Raw genomic sequence first — 22,423 nt, forward strand, 5'->3', positions numbered from 1 at the left:
GCCCCCTCGAGCTGCACGCTGATTGGCTGAAAGTGACAACGAGGGCGGGCTAACAGCAAAACTTAATTTTTTTTATCTCTGAATATAGCCTTGCAGGCATTTTAAAGTCGTTAAAAAACCTTTTTATTTTTAAGCTCATCCCTGTATATCTTAAGACAAACGCATAAGGTTTAATATATAATTAAAATACATGTATCCCGACCTTCAACACCGCTTGATTAACTTTGAACACAATTTCGCCTGAGAAGTCAAACCTCGGGGTGTCAAACGCCCTCCTCTCGGTGCCTTGAAACCAGGTCTCCTTCCTCCTCGCTCAGTTACGTCGAGCGGACTGCGACTGCTGCGAGCAGGGCACAACAACAGGAGGACAAGCCTTTTCTCCCCGCAGCAGTCTGCCTGTTTTACACGTCCACTGCTCGCTGCTCTCCGTAAGTCCACCACGCCGGCTGTCGCAGGCCGTCCGCGGCTCCACTCGGAGGCCGCCTCGAGAGCCCGTTTTGTTCAGCGGCGGCGAATCGGGTCAGGCTATGTGCTGGAGACGAAGCACGACGAGGTGTTTACACCGCTTCATATCGGGGCAAAGCGGGCCTCAAGACACCGATAATATCACTTTGACACGCGGCGTCTTTGAAAGCATAAACAGTTTGGTTGCAGGCTTCGGTAAAGATCGTTTAGTTTGCTGTGGTCGAGAATATAAATCAGTAAATAGACGAAGCTGGTGTCAACGGCTCCATGTTGTTAATAACTGCAAACTGTTGATGGGGGATTTTTCTGCGTTTCTATATGGATTAGATCGTTATCAGAGCCGTCACTTCACCTGCCGAGAGTGTTTGTTCAGGTGTGCAGACAAGAGCCTCCATGGAGCTGATACCTTCACATGACATTAAGAAGATATGGAGACGCGATGACTGTCTATATATGTAGATTTAAATCTGCAGCTCATCTGCTCCCACAAGTGCAGACCTGAAAACATCTATTCATTCTGATGTAATCTGATATTTAAAAAAAAACAGGACTAAACTAACATCTTTACGTATATATTTGTGCACGAGTCCCTCCTGTAGTAATAATGACCTGAATCTGGGTTCCATTTCTGATTCTTTAATCCCATCTGGCAGCTGAAAGTGTGCCTGGGGGCAGAGTCCAGCAGGATTACACAATGTGCCCCTCTTTTTGTTGCTGTAATCACATTTGGACTTGCATTGCAGCCAAAGTGCTACACTGTTAACATTGGTTCTTTAAAAAAAAAGAAATTACACAATGTAAAAAGTAGAAATCAGAATTTGATTGCAGTTTCTTTGTCCTGTAACATTTTGAGAGCTTGTTGTGACGGTGACTGTCTTTGTGCTACTTGCAAGCTGACATCTAATAGAATCTCTGCATTGTGCCTCTCTCTGTGTCCACAGAGCAGAATGAATGTGGGCGTGGCACACAGTGAGGTGAACCCCAACACTCGGGTGATGAACAGTCGGGGGATCTGGCTGACCTACGCCCTCGGTGTCGGGATCCTTCACATCGTGCTCCTGAGTATTCCCTTCTTCAGCGTGCCGGTGGTGTGGACCTTGACGAATGTCATCCACAACTTTGTAAGTGAGTCTGTGTAGACGGGGCCAGTTCATCGGTCGACTTCAACACAACCGTTGTGAACAGCAGGGGTGGCTGCTGGCGGTTCAAGCTATCCCAAGACTCCATGCATGTTGAGTGGAACAGGCCGCTCGCTGTCTGCCACCTTGCTTGTGTGGGCCTGTCAAGATATGCTTTGATTTGGAGAGGCCGGCCTTGTGACCTATTTGAATAACTTCCCCACACCGAGCGAGTTCTGCAGACGACAGCTCTGTGTTTATTTCTCACTTGAGGTCAGCCATGTAACGGAGTCGCCGGGTGTGAGCTCATTGAACAGAGCGATGGAGAAGCGGTCTGCGAGGGTTGTGTATCGCAGCCAATACGGAAGGCTATTAACAGTAACGGCTAAGGTCAACTATAGTCTATTGTTTTCCTCCACAATACAGCGGCAGTGTGCTGATTAGGTCTTGGCTTCATGTCAGCGTTTTGGCTTCATTGCTTTTCCCTCTGTGCGGCTCCAGCTCAAGCTGAATTCCTAGGTTTTGACATAGAAGCATGCAATTAGAAATTAGTGTCAGGCCCAAGATAGCCAGCTGGATTTGTAAAAAAAAAAAAAAAAAAGAACAATTTATTCTAAGTTCTGTTGTTTGGCTACTGATTTTGTGTTTATCAATATTGTAAGCATCTGAAGTACGAGAAAGGAGCTGTTGGGTTTCTAGAGGAAAAGCAGCCCCTTGGTGTAACTGAAAGAGTGTTTATAATAGTTTACATCAAAAGTGTAAAGGAAGCACAAGCTTCAAAGCTTCAACAGGAATAAGACACACATACAAAGGCCTCACATACTGTGTTTATATGCTTGAACCAACTGACTGCTGTACAGTATTGTAAATATACGCAGTACAATGAGACCTTGAAGGCTCCCTGAGTCATTGAAAGAAAGAATACAACACAAATATAGAAAATCCAGAAATTGCAACAATAATCAGATGTTAGAAACAATAACAGGATATTATGTGTGTGGGGGCTGGTTGTTAGTAATGACCAGGTGATAGAGTGTGTGTTACAGGGTTATGATTCAACCCATCACAATATGATGGCACTCTGGAAGCAACTGGGATATTTTTTGGAAATATATGTTGTGTCAATCTGAACATAAAGTCAATTTCTGTTGCAAAATACAGTGAAACATCCCAAAAAGCTTCTCCTATAGCTGTCGCATTATGAGCTCATGGTTTTGAGGCCAGTTTGATAGCAATGAGGAAACGCGCTTTCATGGCAGCATCACTGATTTCTCAGCTCGGGTCTCAGTGTTGTGTTGTGTTGTGTTGTGTTAGCTACTGTTAAGAAATTAGTTTTTTTAAAAGTCTGTTATCATAAATTTCTTCAGTTTGCGCGGTGGTTTGTCGGCCGGATTGGAGCCTCTTGGGGGTCGGTTTTGGCCCACGGACTTTATGTTTGACACCCCTGATCTGACTTGTATGAAACGAGTTCTGCTTTTCAGTGCTTTTGGTTTCTTCAAATTACTGCTTGATGTGAGACAAATCATATGTGCTCTCTAGCTGTATAACCTTATAGTGGTTTAGGAATAAGACATTGTGGCACCGTACAGTGGTTTAACCAGTGTGCAAAATACCCATCGATATTGTCCCCATCTCCCAATTGTTTCTCAAACAAGAATTTCTCCCAGGGATTAATAGTATTTCTATTATATTCTAATACCATAAATCCGTCCATCCATCCATTTTCTCCTGCTTATCTGTTTCTGGGTCGTGGGGGTGGCAGTCTGAACACTGTCACCCAGATCACATTGCACCCATTAAGAACCTTTCCTGCAGGTGGCGAGCCCACGGGAAATTCTAATACCAATGTTTTGTTTTTTTCATTTTAAAACCTCATGTTACACTTATACAGATTTGAATCTTGAAGAATACCCGTCTCATGACGCAAGTGGAAGTTTAGTATAGACTTGAAATGGGTCACGCGTTGCCTCAGGCCTTAGTTCTTGGAAATTGTGATGGAAATTCTTTGACAATAACTCTTCACTTGATTCTGTGGAAAACTGTACCACGTTGTGCAGATGTTGATGCCTTCAGAGTGAGAATATTCCCAGGTTGAGGCTTCAGGGCCTTTCTGTGACACGTTTGCACGTTCTGCCTTTACATGCATCGGTTTTCTTCACGTTTCCTCCCAGAGTAGAAACCCCCCCCCCCCAAAAAAACACAGAGTTTAGGTTAATTTTTGACGCTAAAATTGGATTTCGGATGTGAATGTGAGCATGTTTGCTCTGTCGGGAAGCAGTGACCAGTCCAGGGTGTACCCAAATCCAAGGAGTTATCCAGTGATCCTTGTTTACATACTTTAACTGGCCTGTAACCAATCAGGACACATAAAAACTGTAAAGATAAATCCAGCTTCTCCGTTAGAAATCCATTCAGGGCTTCTTAAGATTTGATACGCTTTCACCAAAAAGACCTTTGCATTAACTAGGCGCTTACACAGCAAAACGATGAGCTTTTACTTTCACTGGCATCGAAGTGTGCCAATTCATAATCTCACGCCCGTCATCATTACTGTCATCTGCATTATCATATTGATAGGGAGAGATAAGAGTTTAATCCAGCAACTGCTCCTCATTTTATACTACTTTTATTTCCCTTTGGAGCTCACAGAGTCCGACTGAGGTGATCTGATCTAGTCATAAGAGTTCAGTCATAAATCCATGGATCAGGTTCTGTGCACTTTGCTTTATGTACTGAACTCAGACTCATGTAACTTTTTCAACAGGAGACCGGTTGTGTCTATCCACGTCACTCTGAGAGGTTTTGTTATTAAAGTTTATTTTTTTTAAAGGTTTGTCATTAGCTGAAACCGTCTCTACTTTTAAGGCCAGACTCAAGACGTTTCTATTTAGTAAAGCTTAATGTCAGGACTGTTTCAACACACTGGAAAAACAGACTTGTAAAAGTTTTGTTTATCACAGTTTTTATATTGTTTATTTTACCATATGTGATTTATCTTGTATCTTATCTGGTTTTATATGCAGGCCACTTATAACGTTGTGACATGTCCCTCTGTCCCATACTTAAAATGTCTCCTTGAAAGATTAATTATTTATTCATGTTGAGACTGACTGTATGCATGAATGTAGACTGGGAAGCTTCAAATGAATTGCCCCTTGTGGGGAAAAACTAATTAATCTGAACTGTTAAACTTGATTATAAATCTATTACACATAAATTGCAAATATATTAAACCTTTTCATCATGAAAATTAAAAATACAGTATTACTACATATTAAAATGTGCTGATTTTGAAAAATGATCTTTTTTACCTTTTGTGTCACAATGATCACAATTAAAATGAAAAGAAAAGCTTGAAGCTCTTCAGTTTGTGACCGTAATGACGGACTGTGTTCATAATGAAAGGATTATCTCGCGCGTTGTTTCCACACGGCATCCTGACTGAGTCTGTGTCCGCCCCCTCAGGGAATGTACGTCTTCATGCATGCAGTCAAAGGAACTCCGTTCGAGACCCCGGACCAGGGAAAGGCCCGCCTCCTCACTCACTGGGAGCAGCTGGACTACGGCGTGCAGTTCACCTCATCCAGGAAGTTCTTCACCATCTCCCCCATCATTCTGTGCGTATCCCTGACACGGCACACAAGGGGGGGGGGAAGTGACGGGGACTCGGGTTCGGCTGCTCCTCCTCACCGGGCTGTTCTTCTCTTCCCGACAGGTACTTCCTGGCCAGTTTCTACACAAAGTACGACACGACGCACTTCGTCATCAACACGGCGTCCCTCCTGAGCGTGCTCATCCCCAAGCTGCCACAGCTGCACGGAGTGCGGCTCTTCGGCATCAATAAGTATTAAAGCTCACTTGGCGCCGGGGGGCGGAAGCGAGTTCCCGCGTCGTGTTTCCCATTGGGACTCACCGAGACTTTGGCGGGTGGGCTCGTGAACTCGGTCCAGCCGAGGAAAGACTTTGCAACAAATTTGAGCGTGATTGGATCGACCTGTTATTGAACGTGTGACGAGGTTTTTTGTGGTGGAGTGATCTGGACTACGACGGGCTGCCACAAGTCTCTGTAACCGACGGGAAACACAAGAGTCCATCCGGCTGACGTGTGTCAGTCATCCAGTGTGTCTCAACCAAATTATTTTAAACTAGACAAACGGGAGCTGTGTGTAGACGACAGGACGCCATACGCATTACTAACTTATGTGAATATTTAACGATGTATTAGTGAACCTGCGCCGGCCCGGGCTGGCCCGGGCGTCAGCGGGGCTTTCGGTTGACTTTCTCTCCCTTTTTCTTCAGCCTCCTTTCACACGGTGACACAGATTGAGTGTTTCTAGCCACACAGATATTCCAGATGTATTTTTCCAAGATGTTTACTTTGTGGGGGTCGGAGCTTGGGACGGGCTCCGTGTTTCTTGGTACAGTCTCATTTTGTAGCGGGTGTCAAAAAAAAGTCATTCTTTAATTTGCACGATTTCCTCCGTGTGTGAATCACATAATTTAATGCCAAGCAGGCCCTATTCAGTGTAGTTTTTGTTCTTGTCTGTTGGAGAGTAATCGTCCTTTACATAGGAAAGAGGAGCGTCGTCGTCAGGTTGAAGTGTTTACCGAGGGACGCTTGCACACGTGTAGCTGCTCTTCTTTAGATCACGACTTTTTGCTATAATCGAGGCAGCTAGTCCTGCTTTTTTCGTTCATAGCTCGTTGTCCTTTATTTCTTGTTCTTAATCTTATTAAAAAATGTTTGTGCCCTCCACCCGCCGAGTTCAGGCCTCTCACTGGAGTTTGCATGTTCTTCCTGAGCAAACTTTTCGGTCAAAAATCGTGTGATTGTGTTGGGAGTGGACTGCTGACGTGTTCAGGCTTTACCCCGACTACACTCGGTCAGCAGTGAAGTGCGGTATTTTAGATTTCCAAAACATAGAATAAACCGTCGCCTCTAATCATTCCTGTATCTTCGATATGAAACTAGGCCTGCTCATAACTTATTCAGCTTTTAGCACGTTATTTTACTAAGATGTTTTGTTGGCCACCATGATAGCTTTTAGTGGTCGTCTTCCTTCACACTTCCTGCATCGAGCATGCAAAAAAGAATTGACCATGAGAACTCTTCACACACACACACGTAATGGAAGCGTCACCTTGAATAAAAACTTTATCACAATAGTTTGTAAAACAATTTGAGATCTGCCAGAGTAACATTTATTCTTCCCTTCCTTAAAAACGGTCTTTTTCAATAATGGAAGTGTGAAGTTCCTCGCACTCCTTGCTCGACACTCCTCTGTAAACCTCGAAGCGATGGTTCAGATCTCTCCGAGTGTGGATCTTGAACTTGGTCCCTAAGGCCCCGTCAGCAGAGGCCGTCCCGTAGAAAACCCGACCGATCCGGGAGTGAACCAGCGCCATGGCACACATGACACAAGGCTCCCTGGTCACGTAGAGGTCGTACCCTGTGCATATGTACGGCTGGGAGCCCTGGTCTGAATCCGGAGTGTCCCGACTTTCACTCGGAGTAAATCCACAAGCTGTGTAGCCGTCAAAGGAGTAGCAGCCGCCGCCCTGGCTCCGAGCCACCAGGTCGACGCAGACCATGACTGCGTGATGTAAAGGGTGGTCGCCCCGGCAGTCGTGACCCACTGCAACCACGCTGTCGGTCACAGGGTCGACCATGACCGCCCCAACGGCCGCCATCCCCAGCTCCCTCGCGGCTGTGGCCGCCGCCACGGCACACGTCATGTACGTGTGCATGGTGGCCTTCTGTAGGGGGCTGAAGAGCTCTCCTCGCAGGGCCACCGTCACCTGTTTGTCCTCGTGAAACGACGTGGGCCAGTGTTGGCTGGCGAGCTCAAACTGTGGTCGGGTCAAAGGGGGACGCGCGGGGACGCTCACCACAAACGGTTCACCCAACCCGTCGCGTCCGACAGCCTCCGGGGGCAGCAGCGAGTCGATGGTGACCTCCTTCACATCTGGTGCTTCACTGACGAGACACACGAGGACTTCCAGAGGGTGAAGCTTCCCCTGGTCCTTGCACGCTCGCACCCTCTTGATGTGCTGAAGGCCGTTCAGAGGGTAGAGGCCGTTCAGCTCCCTGACCAGCCGGGACGTCTCTTTCTTGTCGACGATGGGCACGGCGAACGCGTCGACCAGCTCCACGTCCTGTGACTGTTCGTCCGACAGCACCGGATAAGCCACCCAGGAGGGGGCGTGGCCTTTCCAGCGCTTCGTCTGCGGCTCCATCGTTCTGGTGTCCTACAAGTGTAGACATAAAACAAATGGCTTAATTTACTTTTTAAAATGAGTACATCAGTTTAATGTACTTTAATAAGCCTGAAATCTTAAAACAAATTTACTGTCATACATTTTTGGCTTTCAATGATTTTTCTGTCGACCCAGCAGGAAATGTTGTAGATGTTCTTCTGTGATCAGAACGAAGACAACCGCGGTCAGAAACACACTTTGACCAACATACAAAATAAGTAGGCTTCAGAATAAAAGATATTGGACATCAGGTGGGGAGCCACCTGACTTACACAAGCTCAACTCCCCAAAAACACATTTTCATATTGTCACTTCAGTCGTTTTCTCTGAATTGTAGATCTTTCTGATCAGTACAAGTTATTCAAGCTGTGATTTATATATATAAAAAAAAAAAAAATAGGGTGATTCTTTTAAATTCACATTGAATCAACTCATGCATGCCTGTAAAAAGAAATTTAAAATTAGTGCCATCTAATGGGCAAACCACATATTGCACAGATGCAGTTTGCAACTTTGTCATTAGGTGACTGTTTCGGGATATTGCAGAGTCCAGACTAGTCAAATTTTGATTATTTTAGTAATGAACCTCAGCTAAGGATGCGTTCACTGGATAAGCGTGTTACCATGAGTAGATCAACCTGCAGCAGCACATCACAGAGACGTCTCCCAAAACAGTTAGTGGTGCATGATATCTGGTTTTATTCAAAGTTTCCACCAAGCATACATACTATTATGAAGATGCAAAGCAAAATTCATCAAATCACCACAACAATGCTGTTGATTTAAGTTTTTTCAGTAAACAAAGTATAAACCAACTTTTTTCATGAATGAATTCCTGAAAGTGTCAGGAAAAGACATATTGTGCAGAATTAACTTAATAGTTTTCCCAACAGTGATAATTGTCCTCATACCTAGAATGACGCCCCAGAAGTAAAGAAAGTCTGTCCTCCCTGTCCCCGGCTTGTTTGTTTTTAAAAAGTGTGTTGGTCCAACGAGCCATTCAGAACTCTATATAATGTCATTTGGGGTTTAGCCAATCACAATCAAGGTAGGCCCTCCATTTGACCCACAATTAGGCCGCTCTGCTCTGGCACACGGCACCACCAGAGGAAGTACTTCCTCCTCTTCCCAAGATGGGCATGTGTGTGTGGAGCCAGTCCAGCTCACACAGACACAGCAGATTCTGAATGGAGCTCCTATGTTCCAATATTCAAAATCAAGGAAAAGCTGGATTTGTTGACATGAACTTTGAATACAATGTTTTTGGACCAATGAGACCATGTGAAAGTGTTGAAAAGCTTGATTTACGCAGCATTTGTTTTCTCAATTCAAAATATAGAAACTTAAAACCTTTGAATGAAATAACCAACACCTATCATTGACCTTTGTTGTTTTATGACAAAAATGAGATATACATTTACCATTGTGGTACATTTTCATAGCACAACCATAAATGCAGTTCTCTACAAAGTAATGACAGAAAGTGAGGACACGTTTAGATTGAGTTGCACTCTAAGAGAAATGTTATATATGCAATATGCTGTGGCGTCTGCACAGTCTTTTACTTTTTTCCCAGCATGAGCTTTGCCTTCATAACTTTAGGAATGTGCCGGATGGTCAGTGACACCCTGGTGCCCCGGGTCAGAGTGTCTCCTGTCACGGCCTTGGCAGGGCATAAGTTCACCACCTTATCTGTGAGCGTGTCCTGGTCACAGCCCTGAATGCCATGGAGGAGGCGCTGGTACATGTCGTCCTGCAGGATCAGAAGGCTGCGCGGCCTCACCAGCAAGGAGAACTGGTAGCGGTTCTCCTCCGTCTGCGGCGCCTCGCCTTCTGAGCTGCTGACGGGCGTGTAGAAGTCCAGCAGGGTGTGAGAGCCCAGGCTGATGGTGGTGACGGTGGGGTGGTACAGCGGGCCGTCTTCATGGGGCATAATCCCCTCTCCTTGTCTGTACTCATTCACCAACACGTGATTGGCAGTTTTCCCGCAAAAGGCACCGAGGGAGGAGATCTTCTCGCAGTGCTTCAGGAGCCAGTCAGGGATCCTCTCAGCCACCATGCCTTTAGGATGGGGGAGTCCTCCCCAGTTCTGCAGCCTTCTCCCCGACAGCTGGGTCCATTTGGTTTTGGGAGACTTGTAGACCTGCTGCAGGAGGTACGACTCCTCTTCCTCGGATATGAAATCTGGGATGTAATAGACTGTCGGCGGGGCGTCAGTTAGGACAAACTGCCTCAGCTCCTCCACAATACTAGAAGGGTGCTCCATGCCTCCTTCAGGAAAAGTTAACATGAAATTCTTATTAAAACCCCATATTATCCAGCTACAGTCACGTTTGATAGCATATACAAATCCCATTAATACCTGAAAAAATATTAATTCAAATGTGCAGATGATTTGGCAAACGTGCTAATTATAATAAACGTGTAAAATAAGCTTTAACGCTGCAAGCCCCTCCACCTACGGATTTGTCGCTCCCCACAGCCTTTTAAAATACTCCAATACCGTACTGAAAGCACGTCAAACATATCCTATGATCTCTTTGAAATGTGACAATGCATATATAGTGATTGCCGACCTGTTTTTTGTGGATAAAATGCCAGATTGTAAGAAAAAGTCCCAAACAGCCAAAGGAACGACTATTCAATGATGCATTCAGGGGTATCGTAAAATAGAACTTATCAAGAGTAAAAACGTTTTTAGTTCGATGTGATTGATTTGCTTTCCGTCATAGTTACCACCAAAATCACACACATTTTCTCAATATGTTTTCTTTATAGAGCCTCTGCAGTTTTCGAAAATGTGCAAACAACAACCAGTCAGCATTCAGGTTCATAGTTATATATATATATATTTCCTCAGATCGAAGAGAAACAAATAAAACAAACTCAAGAGGTTCACTTCATTATTTCGGTTAACTAAGAGTTTTAATGTAACCAGCGTTTTTACAAGAACTCATTAATTTATAATACAATTTCGGTGCGCTGTCGTTAAATACGATATTTCATACACCACGTGAAGGCAGCACAGTTTACAACACGGAAATGTCTTACAAACATATTATCCGTAGTGGGAGCGGAACAGAACTGAGTCGAGCATGAATACAAAACCTGAAGACTACAACAAGGCACAAAAATGCAGCTCACCTCTTTGGACATCGACACTTTGATGGAAAAATGGGCTTCGACATGAAAAACCAGCAACTCGCCTGCACGCAGTCTGCGCAACTGATAGACATGTCCGTGGGGGAAAGGGGCATCGACTTTTATGACCTAGGATTAAATATTTCTACATATCAAAAAAAAAAAAAAAAAAACAGCTTCCACGTTAAATGTGTGCAGTCATTATGGATGAGATAAACAGAATTGGCTGATATTTTTGTCGTGGTAATTCAAGTTGGCATATAAAGGTGAAAACTTTGTGGAAGGACGGAAGCATTTCTATGTGACACACAGACACCGTTTTCAGGCATGCCTGAAGAAGTCATGTAAACATGGTCTTTTCTGGGATTTATTTTCTGGATTTTCTTTGGCTCCCCAAAGTGCGCTTTGTGTCGTCTGGTTTGTGAAGTAGAAATACTTTTAGAATACCTTTAAATATATGTCTATATTTAGTGCTTTGTTCAGGCGAAGGGAGTGTAGGTCACCTCGAGTTAAATCTGTTTAAACTCACTCAGGCTCCCGGGGTTCTTCTCCATGTTCCTCTCGAAAGGAGCGTCTGTGTGGAGGTTTCTGCAGCACCAACATGCTCCATCTTCGCTCAAAGCATCCTTCTCCAGACAAGCTCCTTCATCACTGACAGCTTCCTCCTCCTCCTCCAGACAAGCTTCTTCATCCTCCAGGCTGGTTCTGGGCATCGAGACCAGCTGCGATGACACTGGAGCTGCTGTGGTGGACGAGTCCGGGGTCATACTGGGAGAGTCCCTCCATTCACAGAAAGAGGTGCATCTGAGGTGGGTGGGTGTCACTGGTGTAGTCAAGACCACCTAACCTGAGACCGTTTCTAAATTGATAAACCTGAGCAGATGTCCAATATACTGTGTGATCTCATAGTTTCTGTCAATGGTCCATATTTGTATTTTGTCAGAAATGAGTTGCATGTAGTTGGCACTCAACCACTCATTAATGTCGTCCAAGTCTTAGAGGATGGTATATTAACAATTCAACAGAGCAGAAGATTCATCCTGTCCTACTTGTACAGGCTTTATATCCTCTTCTCTCTTGTCCACCGCAGGACCGGTGGCATCATCCCAACAGTCGCTCAGCAGCTGCACAGAGATCACATTGAGCGAGTGGTCCAGGAGGCTTTGTGGAGGAGCAGCGTGACCCCCGCACAGCTCTCGGCTGTGGCCACCACGGTGAAGCCAGGTCTGGCTCTGAGCCTGGCCATCGGGCTCCAGTTCAGCCAGACGTTTGTGAGGCAGCACAACAAGCCGTTCATCCCCATCCACCACATGGAGGCCCACGCACTGACCGTCAGGATGCTGCAGCCCGTCGCCTTCCCCTTCCTCGTCCTGCTCGTCTCCGGCGGACACTCGCTCCTCGCGGTGGCTCGGGGAGTCGACGACTTTCTGCTTCTGGGCCAAACGATGGATGAAGCTCCAGGAGACATTCTGGATAAAGTAAGACAAGAACACTTCACCTCCTCCTGTCACACCAACCATGTCCATGCTGTACTTGGATATACAGAAATATAAATAAAGCAAAGCATATAAAGTTGACATATGAAAAGATACTAGGAGTAGCTTGACAGTAAAAAGTAACTAAAAGTAGAGTTACCAAACACTTTCTTTTACATGCACATCACCACTTTTCACACTCTCTTTCTTTCACTCACATTTTTGTTTTGAAGAGACATTATTTCTAGTATCTTCTTGTTTCTAAATCGAAATGTGGTCAAACTACTGAAATGACTAAACAATAAAACAGCTAATCTAAAATAGAACATAATTACTAATTTAAATGTATCTAACAGTGTTTCCTAAGCTTTTACGCATTTTTTTTTTTTAACTTTAGATTTATTTCACAGATAACCACAAATGAACACACACCTGTCCCAGGTAGCAATCTTATACCATCCACATCTTTTCCCAATGCACTTATAGAGCCATATTCATTCCTCATCTCGGTAATAAAAACAAACAGTAATCCCAGACGCGCATTTTAAAAAAACTTAAGCAAGTGTTACAAGGAGAATATATATACGTATAAATGCATATAAAGAGGAGAAAGGATGATCGAGAGATCCAATGTGTGAACAAATAAAAATGAAGGGTTCTCCTGTGGACGGACAGGTAGCCAGACGTCTGTCCCTCATAAAACACCCGCGGTGCTCCACTCTGAGTGGGGGACAGGCCATCGAGCTCCTGGCGAAGGACGGCGACAGGCTGAGGTTCCCCTTCACGACGCCTCTCCGACACATCCACGACTGCTGCTTCTCTTTCTCCGGACTGCGAACTCAAATCACAAAGGAGATCAGGAGGAAGGAGGCCGAGGAAGGCATGAGAATCAACACACACTCAGTTGATGACAGCGCGTATACACACACAGCAGCAGGGACTCGCTGCTAGCCGCCGACGTGTTTGGGTTGCAGGTGTACAGGAGGGGACGCTGCTCACATGTGTGAGCGACATTGCGGCGGCCGCTCAGCACACCGTGGCCACTCACCTGGCGAGGCGCACACATCGAGCCATCCTGTTCTGCAAGGAGAACAACCTGCTGCCGCTCGACGGTCCCACTCTGGTGAGTGTGAAGCTGCACTTCACAATTCATCCAAATCATGGAAATAACATTGCTTATCTCGACTTCTGTATTATTATTGAGTGCAGTTGGCGGGGCGCCACGTAAAAGGCTTGTGAACTCATGTGCCATTGTTGTCTTTGGGGGGGGGGGTTGTAGTGTGTGTAGAGTAACAGCAGAGTGTCTCTTGGTTTCTAGGTTCTTTCTGGAGGAGTCGCAAGTAACCAGTACATCCGCAAGGCTTTGTCGACCATCACTGATCTGACGGGGCTGCAGCTGCTCTGCCCGCCGGCCAAGTTCTGCACCGACAACGGAGTGATGATCGCCTGGTACGTGACGGACACGAAACACTCTCAGAATACAAACAAATCAAAGTAAGCGCATGCAGTGTTGATCTCGATAATGAATATTGGACAAAGGGTAGGATTAAATAAGTTTTACTTCTTCCTGCCCCCTTTTAAGACACGTTAAGGAAGATATACGTGTACGTGTGTAGTTCTATGTGTGTGTATGCAAGTATGTAGGTCTAGATAGGTGTGTGTACATTGGCGATGGAATTATTTGTTTTGTGTATATGTATTTACTTAAAATATAGATATATTTATTTAAATCGATTTATTTGTGTGTATAATTTTTGTATATTTTATCATGTGTGGATGGACTTATTAATATTAAAAATAAAAAACTTAGACAGGCATGTTGTATTTACACAAGAAATACAAATTAATCCATTTTTGGAGATACTTTTATCTGAATGAAGGACATTTGTCGGAAATAAAAACAGCTTACCTATTTGTGTATTTTCATCATAATTCACTATAAAATGGCAGAAGCAGCAATGAATTTTAGAGAAAATTCTGCTACCAGAGCCACAAAATAACCTTTCACCTCTAAAAACACGTCATGATAGTTAACTTCTTTAGATTATCTGAGAAAAAAAGATGGTTGGTTCTCTTATCTGAATGTAGTTTTGAAATCTATAAAAATTCTACAATCAGCCCCAATGTTTATCTATAATGCCGTGATCACCAGTGGAAAAGCTTTAAAAATGCTGCATCTATTGTGTAAACATGTATAATTAAATATGACATATATCATAAATCAGGAACGGAGTGGAGCGTCTGAGAGAAGGAAAAGGAATTCTGCCTCCCGATGCAGACGTCTGCTATCAGCCAAAGTAAGTGGACGGTGTGCAGAGAGGTTTGACGTGACGTCTGAGCTCCAGCTCACGTGAACGTTTACTTTCAGGGCTCCTCTGGGTGTGGACGTCACAGCGGAGGTGAGAGCAGCAGCCATCAGGCTGCCCTCAGTCAACATCAAGATCCCCACCTGACTCACTCCACCCCCACTCAGAGCAGATACTGTGTATTTGCAACAATAAGGCTGACTGCGCTGCTATTTATTATAAAATGACTGAAACGGATGAAAACAATGTCCCGTGAAGCATCATTGTGAGGCTCACAAAGCCTTCATACTAACACAACTGTGACTGAGTATGTCAACTACCAGGACTTAATTCAGACTCCTTCTGATTGACGCTACCTGAGGATCATCGTCTTTACGTCACAGGAGAAAGGAGTCATTTATTATTTTTAAGAAGTTGTCTCGATTTTAAGCACCAAGGTCTTAATATTAGGTGACATAAGTCAAATGAGAAAGTGCCCAATTAAGCATTTAAACCTCAGCAACAGCCCTGATGAGCTCAATCATTCATCCACCCATCACCCGTAACTGCTTAACCAAAACCGGGGTCACGTGTGAATGGTACCATGTTGTATTAAAAAAAAAAATAATAATTCAATTCAGTTTTATTTTTATAGCGTCACCTTCAGACTGGACGATGCCCCGCCACAATTACACCTGCTCTTGTATGGCGAAAACCCCTTTAACCTCCCGATGACCAAATTGTGTTTGTGTGTGATTTTTTAATCAGAAACAGAATCAGAACTTTATAAAGCCCTGGGGGAGACTCATGACTCCACACAGAATCAAAAGGATATCTTAAATAAAGTTCAATAAGTGATATTAAGTCAGCTGCCCATACATACAGTCTCATCAGTTACATATGAAAACGTCTCAGGCCAAACATCTTTCACTGGTCTTTTTATTGGACATCCCATTTGAGAGGCTCCCGGTGTGTCTGTTACATCCACTTTAATGTGTTAAGCTCTGCATCGTGTATCTGTGGGTGGGAAATCCAGAGGGAAGCCGGGAACATTTGTACTTAAAGATAAAGCTCATATTTAGTGGTTTATACAAAAAAGTAAACACGTTTTCTCAGGCGGTGCAGATCACAGGCAGGAATGAATCTCCAATCAGTTAAGATAACTTGTGTCTTAAAGGGGAAATCCTCCGAAACACAGCTACTGGTCAGTTTTTTTTAAAATCATTCAACGGAATGCAAACTGCCGTTAAAGCCAGAAGAAGAAGAAGAAGTGTCCATGATGCACAAAGTTTAAACATTAAAAAAAACAAAAAACTAACAGAGAAGTGGAAAAAGATGCACACACGGTTCCCCACAGTGCCGTCTGCGGGGAACCGGTGCTCTATAAATGCATTCTGGGAAACGTAGGAAAACCACATACTGACGTAGCAGCTGAGTGTTAGCAGATAAAAATGCTAACCGCCATGTGTGGGTGGACCGTCTATTTTAGATTTACCGTCTATTCTCCCCCTCCGTCACTACAAACAGGCTACAGCTCGTCGTGCTTAAATATGTCGTACTCCTTCACGCTGATCTGGCCGTCTCCGTCCTGGTCGTTCTTGCGGAATATATCTGCCATGATCTTCTCGTAGAAAGGGTCGTCACGAGGCTTCCCGCCTTTTTCGTACTCCAGCTTCAAATACTCCCGCACCTGGAAACAATTCACTGCTTCAGAATTATCACAATCCCCCCCCCCCCCCCCCCCCCCCAAAAAAAGTCCCTTCCATTTGTCCAACTCTCCGGATGAGGATTTCATCATTTCATTAGGTCTGTGTCAATAAAATAAAAATAAAAAAATCTCAGATTTCACTAATCTGAGTAATTCCCCACATTGTTGCTTTGCTAAATTTAACACCAAAACTGTCAACGTTCCTGAAGCGTCCCTCTCTTAAGTTCAATACATTTCAATTTCACTAAATTGTAAAGTTATTTAAACTGAAGAACTAAACATTTATTTGATTATAGGAATTTATTCAATTTAGCTCAAATGAATTGATTTAAAAAATTTTGTTTATTTAATTTAATTTGAATGAAACACAGTTGGAATGAAGATTGACATGAACTGCAATGAGGTGAGTTTATCTTCATTTAATTAAGTTTCACTGAACTAAAATGAATTGGGTCAAAATAAACGAGAGTTTTTAAATGAATGAAAAGAAATCAAGCTGAAATTGATAGTAAATGTAATTATAACGTCTTTCTACACTAAGTTTCTTGCAGAAACATTTACGATGGTGCAGGTAATATGTCTTCATTGTCTTCAGCATTGTGCCTCCACATGATAATCTCTCTTAATTTAAAAACCTCTCGAGGAGATCCCCTTTAGCTCAGAGTTATTGCCGTTCGTAAGACATACTTACCTCTGTCTTTGTCAGACTTTTGTCTTTATCGAGGTCCATATTTTGGAAGGCCTGCAGCGTGCGCGGCCCCCGGGACACCACGAACACTTCCACCTCAAAGACCACGGAGGCGTTGGGCGGGACTGGACCTTGAGTCAAAGCAAACAAAAGGGTGTAAGAAGCACACGAGCATTTGAGGATAAATCTGCTTTTCAGTTGTGTTCTCTGATTGGCGGTTACAGCGGCGGCTTCGTGAGTCGCCGGGAAGCCAGTGAAATAGCTGCTAACCACAATAGAGACACGTGGGACAAGGTGTCCAGTGATTTGGGCTCATCCAACATCCAGAGAGCGAAGCGACGCCTGAACGGAGTCAGGAGACGAAACACACGTTTCCCGCTGAGCGAAGGGTGGTCCAGATGGCGTCTTTGAGACGTAATTTCCATACGTCTTTAAGACAGGAAGGCCGGAATGAAAGGTTTTTTTTATACGTCTTTGCTGGACATTGCATGGCGGTCCTGCCTGGACGTCATATGAACGTCCAAACAAGACCTCTGGATGACCTGATGCTACTTAAAAACAAAAAGAAAGAAAAATGTGACACCATCTGGAGTTGAACCCAAACCTCTTTCATGACGGGTAAGCCTCCCAACAACACGGTCCAGGTAAACTTCATTCTTACAGTACTTCTGTAAGCATGTCACTGAAATATATATATATATATGACACACTTCAACAAGTATTGTATGACTCGATCCCGTCATATATATATATATACATACACGTGACATGCTTACAAATGTATTGTCAGAATTGACATGACCACAGTAGGAGTCATACCTGTTATGAAAGAGGTTGAAGTTCAAGTCCATGAGGTCACAATTTTTATTTTTATTTTTTTTTAAATTCCATCACGTCATTCCAGAGGTCTTGTTTGGACGTGTCATGTGACACCCAGACAGGACCTTGTCTCAAAGACGTCATTCGCGTTAGCGGAGACAACCGAAGCAGTCAAACCGTTAGAGCGCAGCCTCCCACCGAGGATCGAGCAGGCAGTGATCACGGGGGAGCCAGCTGTTAGTTCATGCACAGGTGCAGAAGCAGGAGAGTAGAGACCTTTGAACCTCCGTGCATGCTCAGAGTAACATGCCACGTGGACACGAGCAGCGAACGCTGCGAGGGATGCGGAGGCCTTTCAGCCAACGTGCTGCAAGAAAAGACAAGACGGCATGAAGACGAGCTATGGCACCCGGGGACGAATGCCACACAGTGCAGTGACGAAGAGAGACTTTAAAAACACTGTTCTATCACACATCGTTTGTCCTCACTTTTGATTTGTCGGGTCCGTTAAAGTTTGCAGACAAAAGGACACAGCACGCTACTCCGGCGACACAATACTTACGTGTGGTCCCACTTGGATCGTCCTCGTGAACTGGTTAAAATGAAATGCTGCACTTTTAAGTGTGAACAGGTCATGATCAGATCGTTTTAGAGAGCCCACTCTGAGCCTTTATTAAACAAACCACTTGGGTTTTTTTTTATAGGAAAATGTGAATATTTAGTTTTTTCTAGTTGTGGTGAAAATGTAGGACTTTGTTGAGCTCCCTGTTCGATTTTATGAACACAACTCTTCATTTTTATAATCTAAAATTAATTAAAATGTGACTATTCACTATGAAATTCTGATTTTTACTGAGCGGTTGATGAACAGGTTATTGAAAATGATGCTTTAGGTATTTGTGTGTTCTGTTTTTTTTTTTTTTTTTATGAATAAATCCAGTAGATCGGGTCTGATTCTCTTTAAATTAATCCCGATCTGGTTTTCAGGGTCCATGCTGCGTCCATGAAACCTGGACGTGTGTGTGGAAAGAGTCGGGCGTGAATTTCAAGAAAAAATGTCACGTCTCAAGAAATGGAAGTGTAGAATAAAGACTCCCAAGTCAAGGTTATGGTCTGAATCTGTTTGGAAGAATGCAAGTTTGGTTTGAAATGTGTGAATCACACATCAAGAGTCTGGGTCCAGCTTTAGGAGTCTTTCAAGCTTTCAGAGTTCAGATCTAATTCAGAGAGTCTGGGTGTGTTCTTTGTTTGGCATTACTATTAAGTGTTTGAGGCTCTCACAATCATCAGACTCGACCTTTTCTGCATTAAAGAGGCTGAATATAAAGACATGCATGAGTTACAAACTGCAGATGCACAGTATACACCGCTGTGTTGTCACCTTTGCCCTTTCCTCCAAAAGCCAGCTCGGGTGGAACTGTTATCTTCCGTTTCTCTCCAGGACACATGTCCATCATCCCAATGTCGAGGCCCTTGATGACTTGTCCGACGCCCAGCACAAACCACTGAGGATGCCCGTCCTTGTCTGACCGACTGCAACAGAAACCCAACAGCAAATTCATCAGGTCGTCCCTATCAGATGAATCAGATTATCACAATGGGATGACCCTCAGTAGATCAGATCAGGTCGATATGTGGGAGCAGATGAATGAATCAGGAAACCTGTGAAAAGTTAATGCACTGTTAAACCTTTACTATCCAATCCTAACATGGTAATCATTCAGGAATAACATTCAAGATTCATATAATGCAGAGTTAAAGCTTTATAATATAGCATTTATCCAATAATAAAGTGTTTGTGGAGAATTATACATGCAGACCAATTTTAAACTTCTGTCAGATTTGTCTTTGAGTGACTGACCTGCAGTAGAACTGCGATCCATCCGTGGCCAGGTAGCCATCGTAGTGAGCGTTGATCAGATCTCCTCTCTTGCTCCTCTGGCTGCACTCCTCCGGCTGGAATAGCACTTCAGTCTTCACCTCGCCGTGCGGCTCATCAGCGGAGGCCCGGACGGTCTGCAGGCCGAGCTGTGAGGACGCCAACAGGCACAGAGTGCAGCTCACGAGCCTCCACATCGTCAAACTCTGCTTTCGTGGCAACTTGTGAAGAGTGACGGAGTTTGCGTCCTGCGGAACTGATGCAAAGAGGCACTCTCTGACTCCCTCAGTTTGGACTGTCAGGCAAATAGAGCTCGGGTTTCACTGATCTCTTCTGATTGGTCAGTCCGGAGATTGGCCCCGCCTTTAGCCACTGTCCATTGGTTAGAGGGTACACGCTTTTCCTGACAGACGATTCACAGGGAAAAACTCCCTAACCCACATACCTTCTGAAAAGTGTATATATGAAGATTTCGTTTTACTTTGGAAAAAGAAAGTGTTGTTTGGGCACTTTTTAAGTAATATACAGAGCCGACAAAAAACCTTTTCTTACTTTATACATTTTTATTTTCATAATAGCAAAATTCATAGATATAACTACTAACAAAATACCCTTTTATCAATTCTTGCACGGAATAAAAACAACACATTCACTCAATTCAGTACTCTGAAAAAGCCCAAGCGAATAAAAGTGTAATTGCTTTGATTTTATACTTGGTGAAATTCGGAAAACTTACATTTTTGGTATATCCGTGTTTTGATACATATGAATCTACATTATTGTTGTTTGTCAACAGAAAAAAAAAAAGGTTGATAACTGATATTGTGGGTAAATATTGAACATAATAATAAACTACTTCTGGGCCACCGTCCCCATGCCCTAAAAACTATAATCCCACATAAAAAATATCCAAATATAATCAAAAATGACAACAAATTGTTTCTGCACAAACTCAATTTACACATACAATAAGAAACTGCACTTCACATTTTGAAAAACATAGCCATGCAACCATGCCTCCCTCACCCGGCTGCTGGTGGGGAATCCAATATGACGGCATCATGGGCGCCGGTGCCGCCATACTTGTTCGTGGTCGCCACCATTTTTTACTCAATCAGGATTTCTCAAAGTACGGTCCATCCACAATAATATTCGCTGGGTACTCGACCATATTGATTACAATTATTTGATAACCAATAACAGCTTTATACTTTTCTTAGATTTCGGCAAGGCTTTGGACTCGGTTGAACATGGTTTTATCTTAGAAATGTTGGGTTTTGGCAATAAATTCTAAATTATGATGTCATATAAAGATATTAATAGTTGTGTTTCTCTCCCTGAGGGCACAGGTCTCTGATTAGCGGTAGCAAGAGGCGGAAGACAAGGATGTCACATCTCTCCACTACTGTTCATTGTAGCTACTGAAGACAAAATTAATGCTTCACGGGCTTAAAATTGTTAGTGAGAGCTTCGCAAAAAAAACCCTGTAATATTATATATTATTTTAAAAAGCCTGTATTTATCTATATTTATATATTTTATTTGAGTGTTTTAATGTTTTCAACACAAGAAAAGAAACTCATTTAAAGAAAAAAAATATTGCCTTTTAAATGTACCAGATACCAGATGGACCAGGTGTGTCTGAAGAAAAGAAAACCTTGTGACTCTGACGTCACCTGATCGGACAAAACAGGAAACGTACAGTACAATATGTTTGTTAATGGTCATTCATAAGATCTGAGTGAAACAATGCACTGAGTGAGTGAGGCGGAGGGAAAGTTGATTGAGGAAGTGTTTTTACCTGTGTGGGAATTTTTCTTATTTTAATAGTCCACCTGAGTTAAACTACTGATGAACCAGAAGTTTGTCATGAATAAACCAGTCAGGGTAAAATAAGGATTTGTTTCTATGCAAGATGTCTTTATTATTCCATATGTAGTACCTATACGGGGAGAAATTATGTTTGTAGATCAATGACAAAGAGAAAAGCATCTGTTTATGGTAATACTAGTGTGGGAATCAACGTCCTTATTAACGGTCATTACTGAGGAAGAAAATGGAGTAATACCTGTGTTGATATGAGGCAGAGATTTTAAAAGCCTTTCAAGGTACATCCAAAGAGTCCCTCCTATCTCCTTTTCCAATCTATTTTTCCCTTAACCCCGGAAGTGTTTAAGTCGCGGCCATGATAAGGAACGTCCGAATTCTCAATAAGTTAAGGAAAGGAGGCTAAATGCTTCCTTTAAAACCTCCTGTAGCCTAGGAAACACTGATGCATCCTTTATCAAAGGAGACGAGATCATGCTGCTCCACAATTCATTGCAGCGACAACATTTTAAAGGGACCCGCTCATCCAAGCGTTCACGTAAACTCAGAAAGACTCAATGCAGATCATGTTAAGTTGCCAATGCAATAATATGCCTTGAACAACTTTAGATAATCTAAAACTCATATCCCAACTATGACTGTTATGCGGATGGTGTAAAATAAACACAGTAAAGACATTTTTTTGTGCCGCCTATTATCACTTTGCATTGGTTATCTAATCACCTGGTAGCCTCTTTTCCTCTGATTTCAATTCAAACCT

The 22,423-nt window shown here is 43.4% G+C and overlaps 4 protein-coding genes across 8 annotated transcripts; 2 read left to right on the forward strand and 2 right to left on the reverse strand.

The window, feature by feature from the left end:
• The first annotated feature begins 46 nt into the window (after positions 1–46).
• Positions 47–7,941, forward strand: ormdl1 (ORMDL sphingolipid biosynthesis regulator 1). 2 transcript variants are annotated; one of them, XM_080478733.1, is made up of 4 exons: positions 47–428; positions 1,407–1,586; positions 5,049–5,200; positions 5,299–7,941. In XM_080478733.1, the coding sequence occupies exons 2-4, from the start codon at positions 1,413–1,415 to the stop codon at positions 5,432–5,434; spliced, it is 462 nt and encodes a 153-aa protein (XP_080334859.1). In that variant the 5' UTR covers positions 47–428; positions 1,407–1,412; the 3' UTR covers positions 5,435–7,941. The 2 variants fall into 2 exon arrangements, with proteins under 2 accessions (XP_080334859.1, XP_080334860.1); XM_080478734.1 differs by having other exon boundaries at positions 322–553; positions 5,299–6,755.
• adat3 (adenosine deaminase tRNA specific 3) lies at positions 6,722–11,077 on the reverse strand. 3 transcript variants are annotated; one of them, XM_080478729.1, is made up of 3 exons: positions 10,986–11,062; positions 7,942–7,999; positions 6,722–7,832 (listed from the first exon to the last, which is right to left on the reverse strand). In XM_080478729.1, the coding sequence occupies exons 1-3, from the start codon at positions 11,027–11,029 to the stop codon at positions 6,801–6,803; spliced, it is 1,134 nt and encodes a 377-aa protein (XP_080334855.1). In that variant the 5' UTR covers positions 11,030–11,062; the 3' UTR covers positions 6,722–6,800. The 3 variants fall into 3 exon arrangements, with proteins under 3 accessions (XP_080334855.1, XP_080334857.1, XP_080334856.1); XM_080478731.1 differs by lacking the exon at positions 10,986–11,062 and adding an exon at positions 9,625–9,693; XM_080478730.1 differs by lacking the exon at positions 7,942–7,999 and having other exon boundaries at positions 10,986–11,077.
• Positions 10,917–15,617, forward strand: osgepl1 (O-sialoglycoprotein endopeptidase-like 1). 2 transcript variants are annotated; one of them, XM_080478727.1, is made up of 7 exons: positions 10,917–11,791; positions 12,073–12,460; positions 13,133–13,337; positions 13,432–13,580; positions 13,776–13,906; positions 14,683–14,754; positions 14,826–15,617. In XM_080478727.1, exons 1-7 carry the CDS (start codon positions 11,535–11,537, stop codon positions 14,908–14,910), a joined length of 1,287 nt encoding a protein of 428 aa, XP_080334853.1. In that variant the 5' UTR covers positions 10,917–11,534; the 3' UTR covers positions 14,911–15,617. The 2 variants fall into 2 exon arrangements, with proteins under 2 accessions (XP_080334853.1, XP_080334854.1); XM_080478728.1 differs by having other exon boundaries at positions 11,289–11,780; positions 14,826–15,356.
• Positions 15,618–15,663: 46 nt separating this feature from the next.
• Positions 15,664–20,127, reverse strand: fkbp7 (FKBP prolyl isomerase 7). Its single transcript, XM_080478732.1, has 4 exons — positions 19,819–20,127; positions 19,339–19,490; positions 17,142–17,269; positions 15,664–16,432 (listed from the first exon to the last, which is right to left on the reverse strand). The coding sequence occupies exons 1-4, from the start codon at positions 20,031–20,033 to the stop codon at positions 16,271–16,273; spliced, it is 657 nt and encodes a 218-aa protein (XP_080334858.1). The 5' UTR covers positions 20,034–20,127; the 3' UTR covers positions 15,664–16,270.
• Positions 20,128–22,423: the final 2,296 nt, after the last annotated feature.

This window comes from Lipophrys pholis (assembly GCF_963383615.2).
Source record: "Lipophrys pholis genome assembly, chromosome: 13".
Taxonomy (NCBI): Eukaryota; Metazoa; Chordata; class Actinopteri; order Blenniiformes; family Blenniidae; genus Lipophrys; species Lipophrys pholis.

Coding starts and splice junctions, on each gene's coding strand:
- osgepl1 (XM_080478727.1), top strand. CDS start 11,535: ATGTTCCTCTCGAAAGGAGCGTCTGTGTGGAGGTTTCTGCAGCACCAA. Junction 12,461..13,132: donor CAGGAGACATTCTGGATAAA/GTAAGACAAGAA, acceptor GTGGACGGACAG/GTAGCCAGACGTCTGTCCCT. Junction 13,581..13,775: donor CGCTCGACGGTCCCACTCTG/GTGAGTGTGAAG, acceptor CTTGGTTTCTAG/GTTCTTTCTGGAGGAGTCGC.
- fkbp7 (XM_080478732.1), bottom strand. CDS start 20,033: ATGTGGAGGCTCGTGAGCTGCACTCTGTGCCTGTTGGCGTCCTCACAG. Junction 19,491..19,818: donor GGATCGCAGTTCTACTGCAG/GTCAGTCACTCA, acceptor TTTCTGTTGCAG/TCGGTCAGACAAGGACGGGC. Junction 16,433..17,141: donor AAAGTCTGACAAAGACAGAG/GTAAGTATGTCT, acceptor AATTGTTTCCAG/GTGCGGGAGTATTTGAAGCT.
- ormdl1 (XM_080478733.1), top strand. CDS start 1,413: ATGAATGTGGGCGTGGCACACAGTGAGGTGAACCCCAACACTCGGGTG. Junction 1,587..5,048: donor CGAATGTCATCCACAACTTT/GTAAGTGAGTCT, acceptor CCGCCCCCTCAG/GGAATGTACGTCTTCATGCA. Junction 5,201..5,298: donor ACCATCTCCCCCATCATTCT/GTGCGTATCCCT, acceptor TCTTCCCGACAG/GTACTTCCTGGCCAGTTTCT.
- adat3 (XM_080478729.1), bottom strand. CDS start 11,029: ATGTCGAAGCCCATTTTTCCATCAAAGTGTCGATGTCCAAAGAG. Junction 8,000..10,985: donor AAGTGTCGATGTCCAAAGAG/GTGAGCTGCATT, acceptor TTCTGATCACAG/AAGAACATCTACAACATTTC. Junction 7,833..7,941: donor AATCATTGAAAGCCAAAAAT/GTATGACAGTAA, acceptor CTACACTTGTAG/GACACCAGAACGATGGAGCC.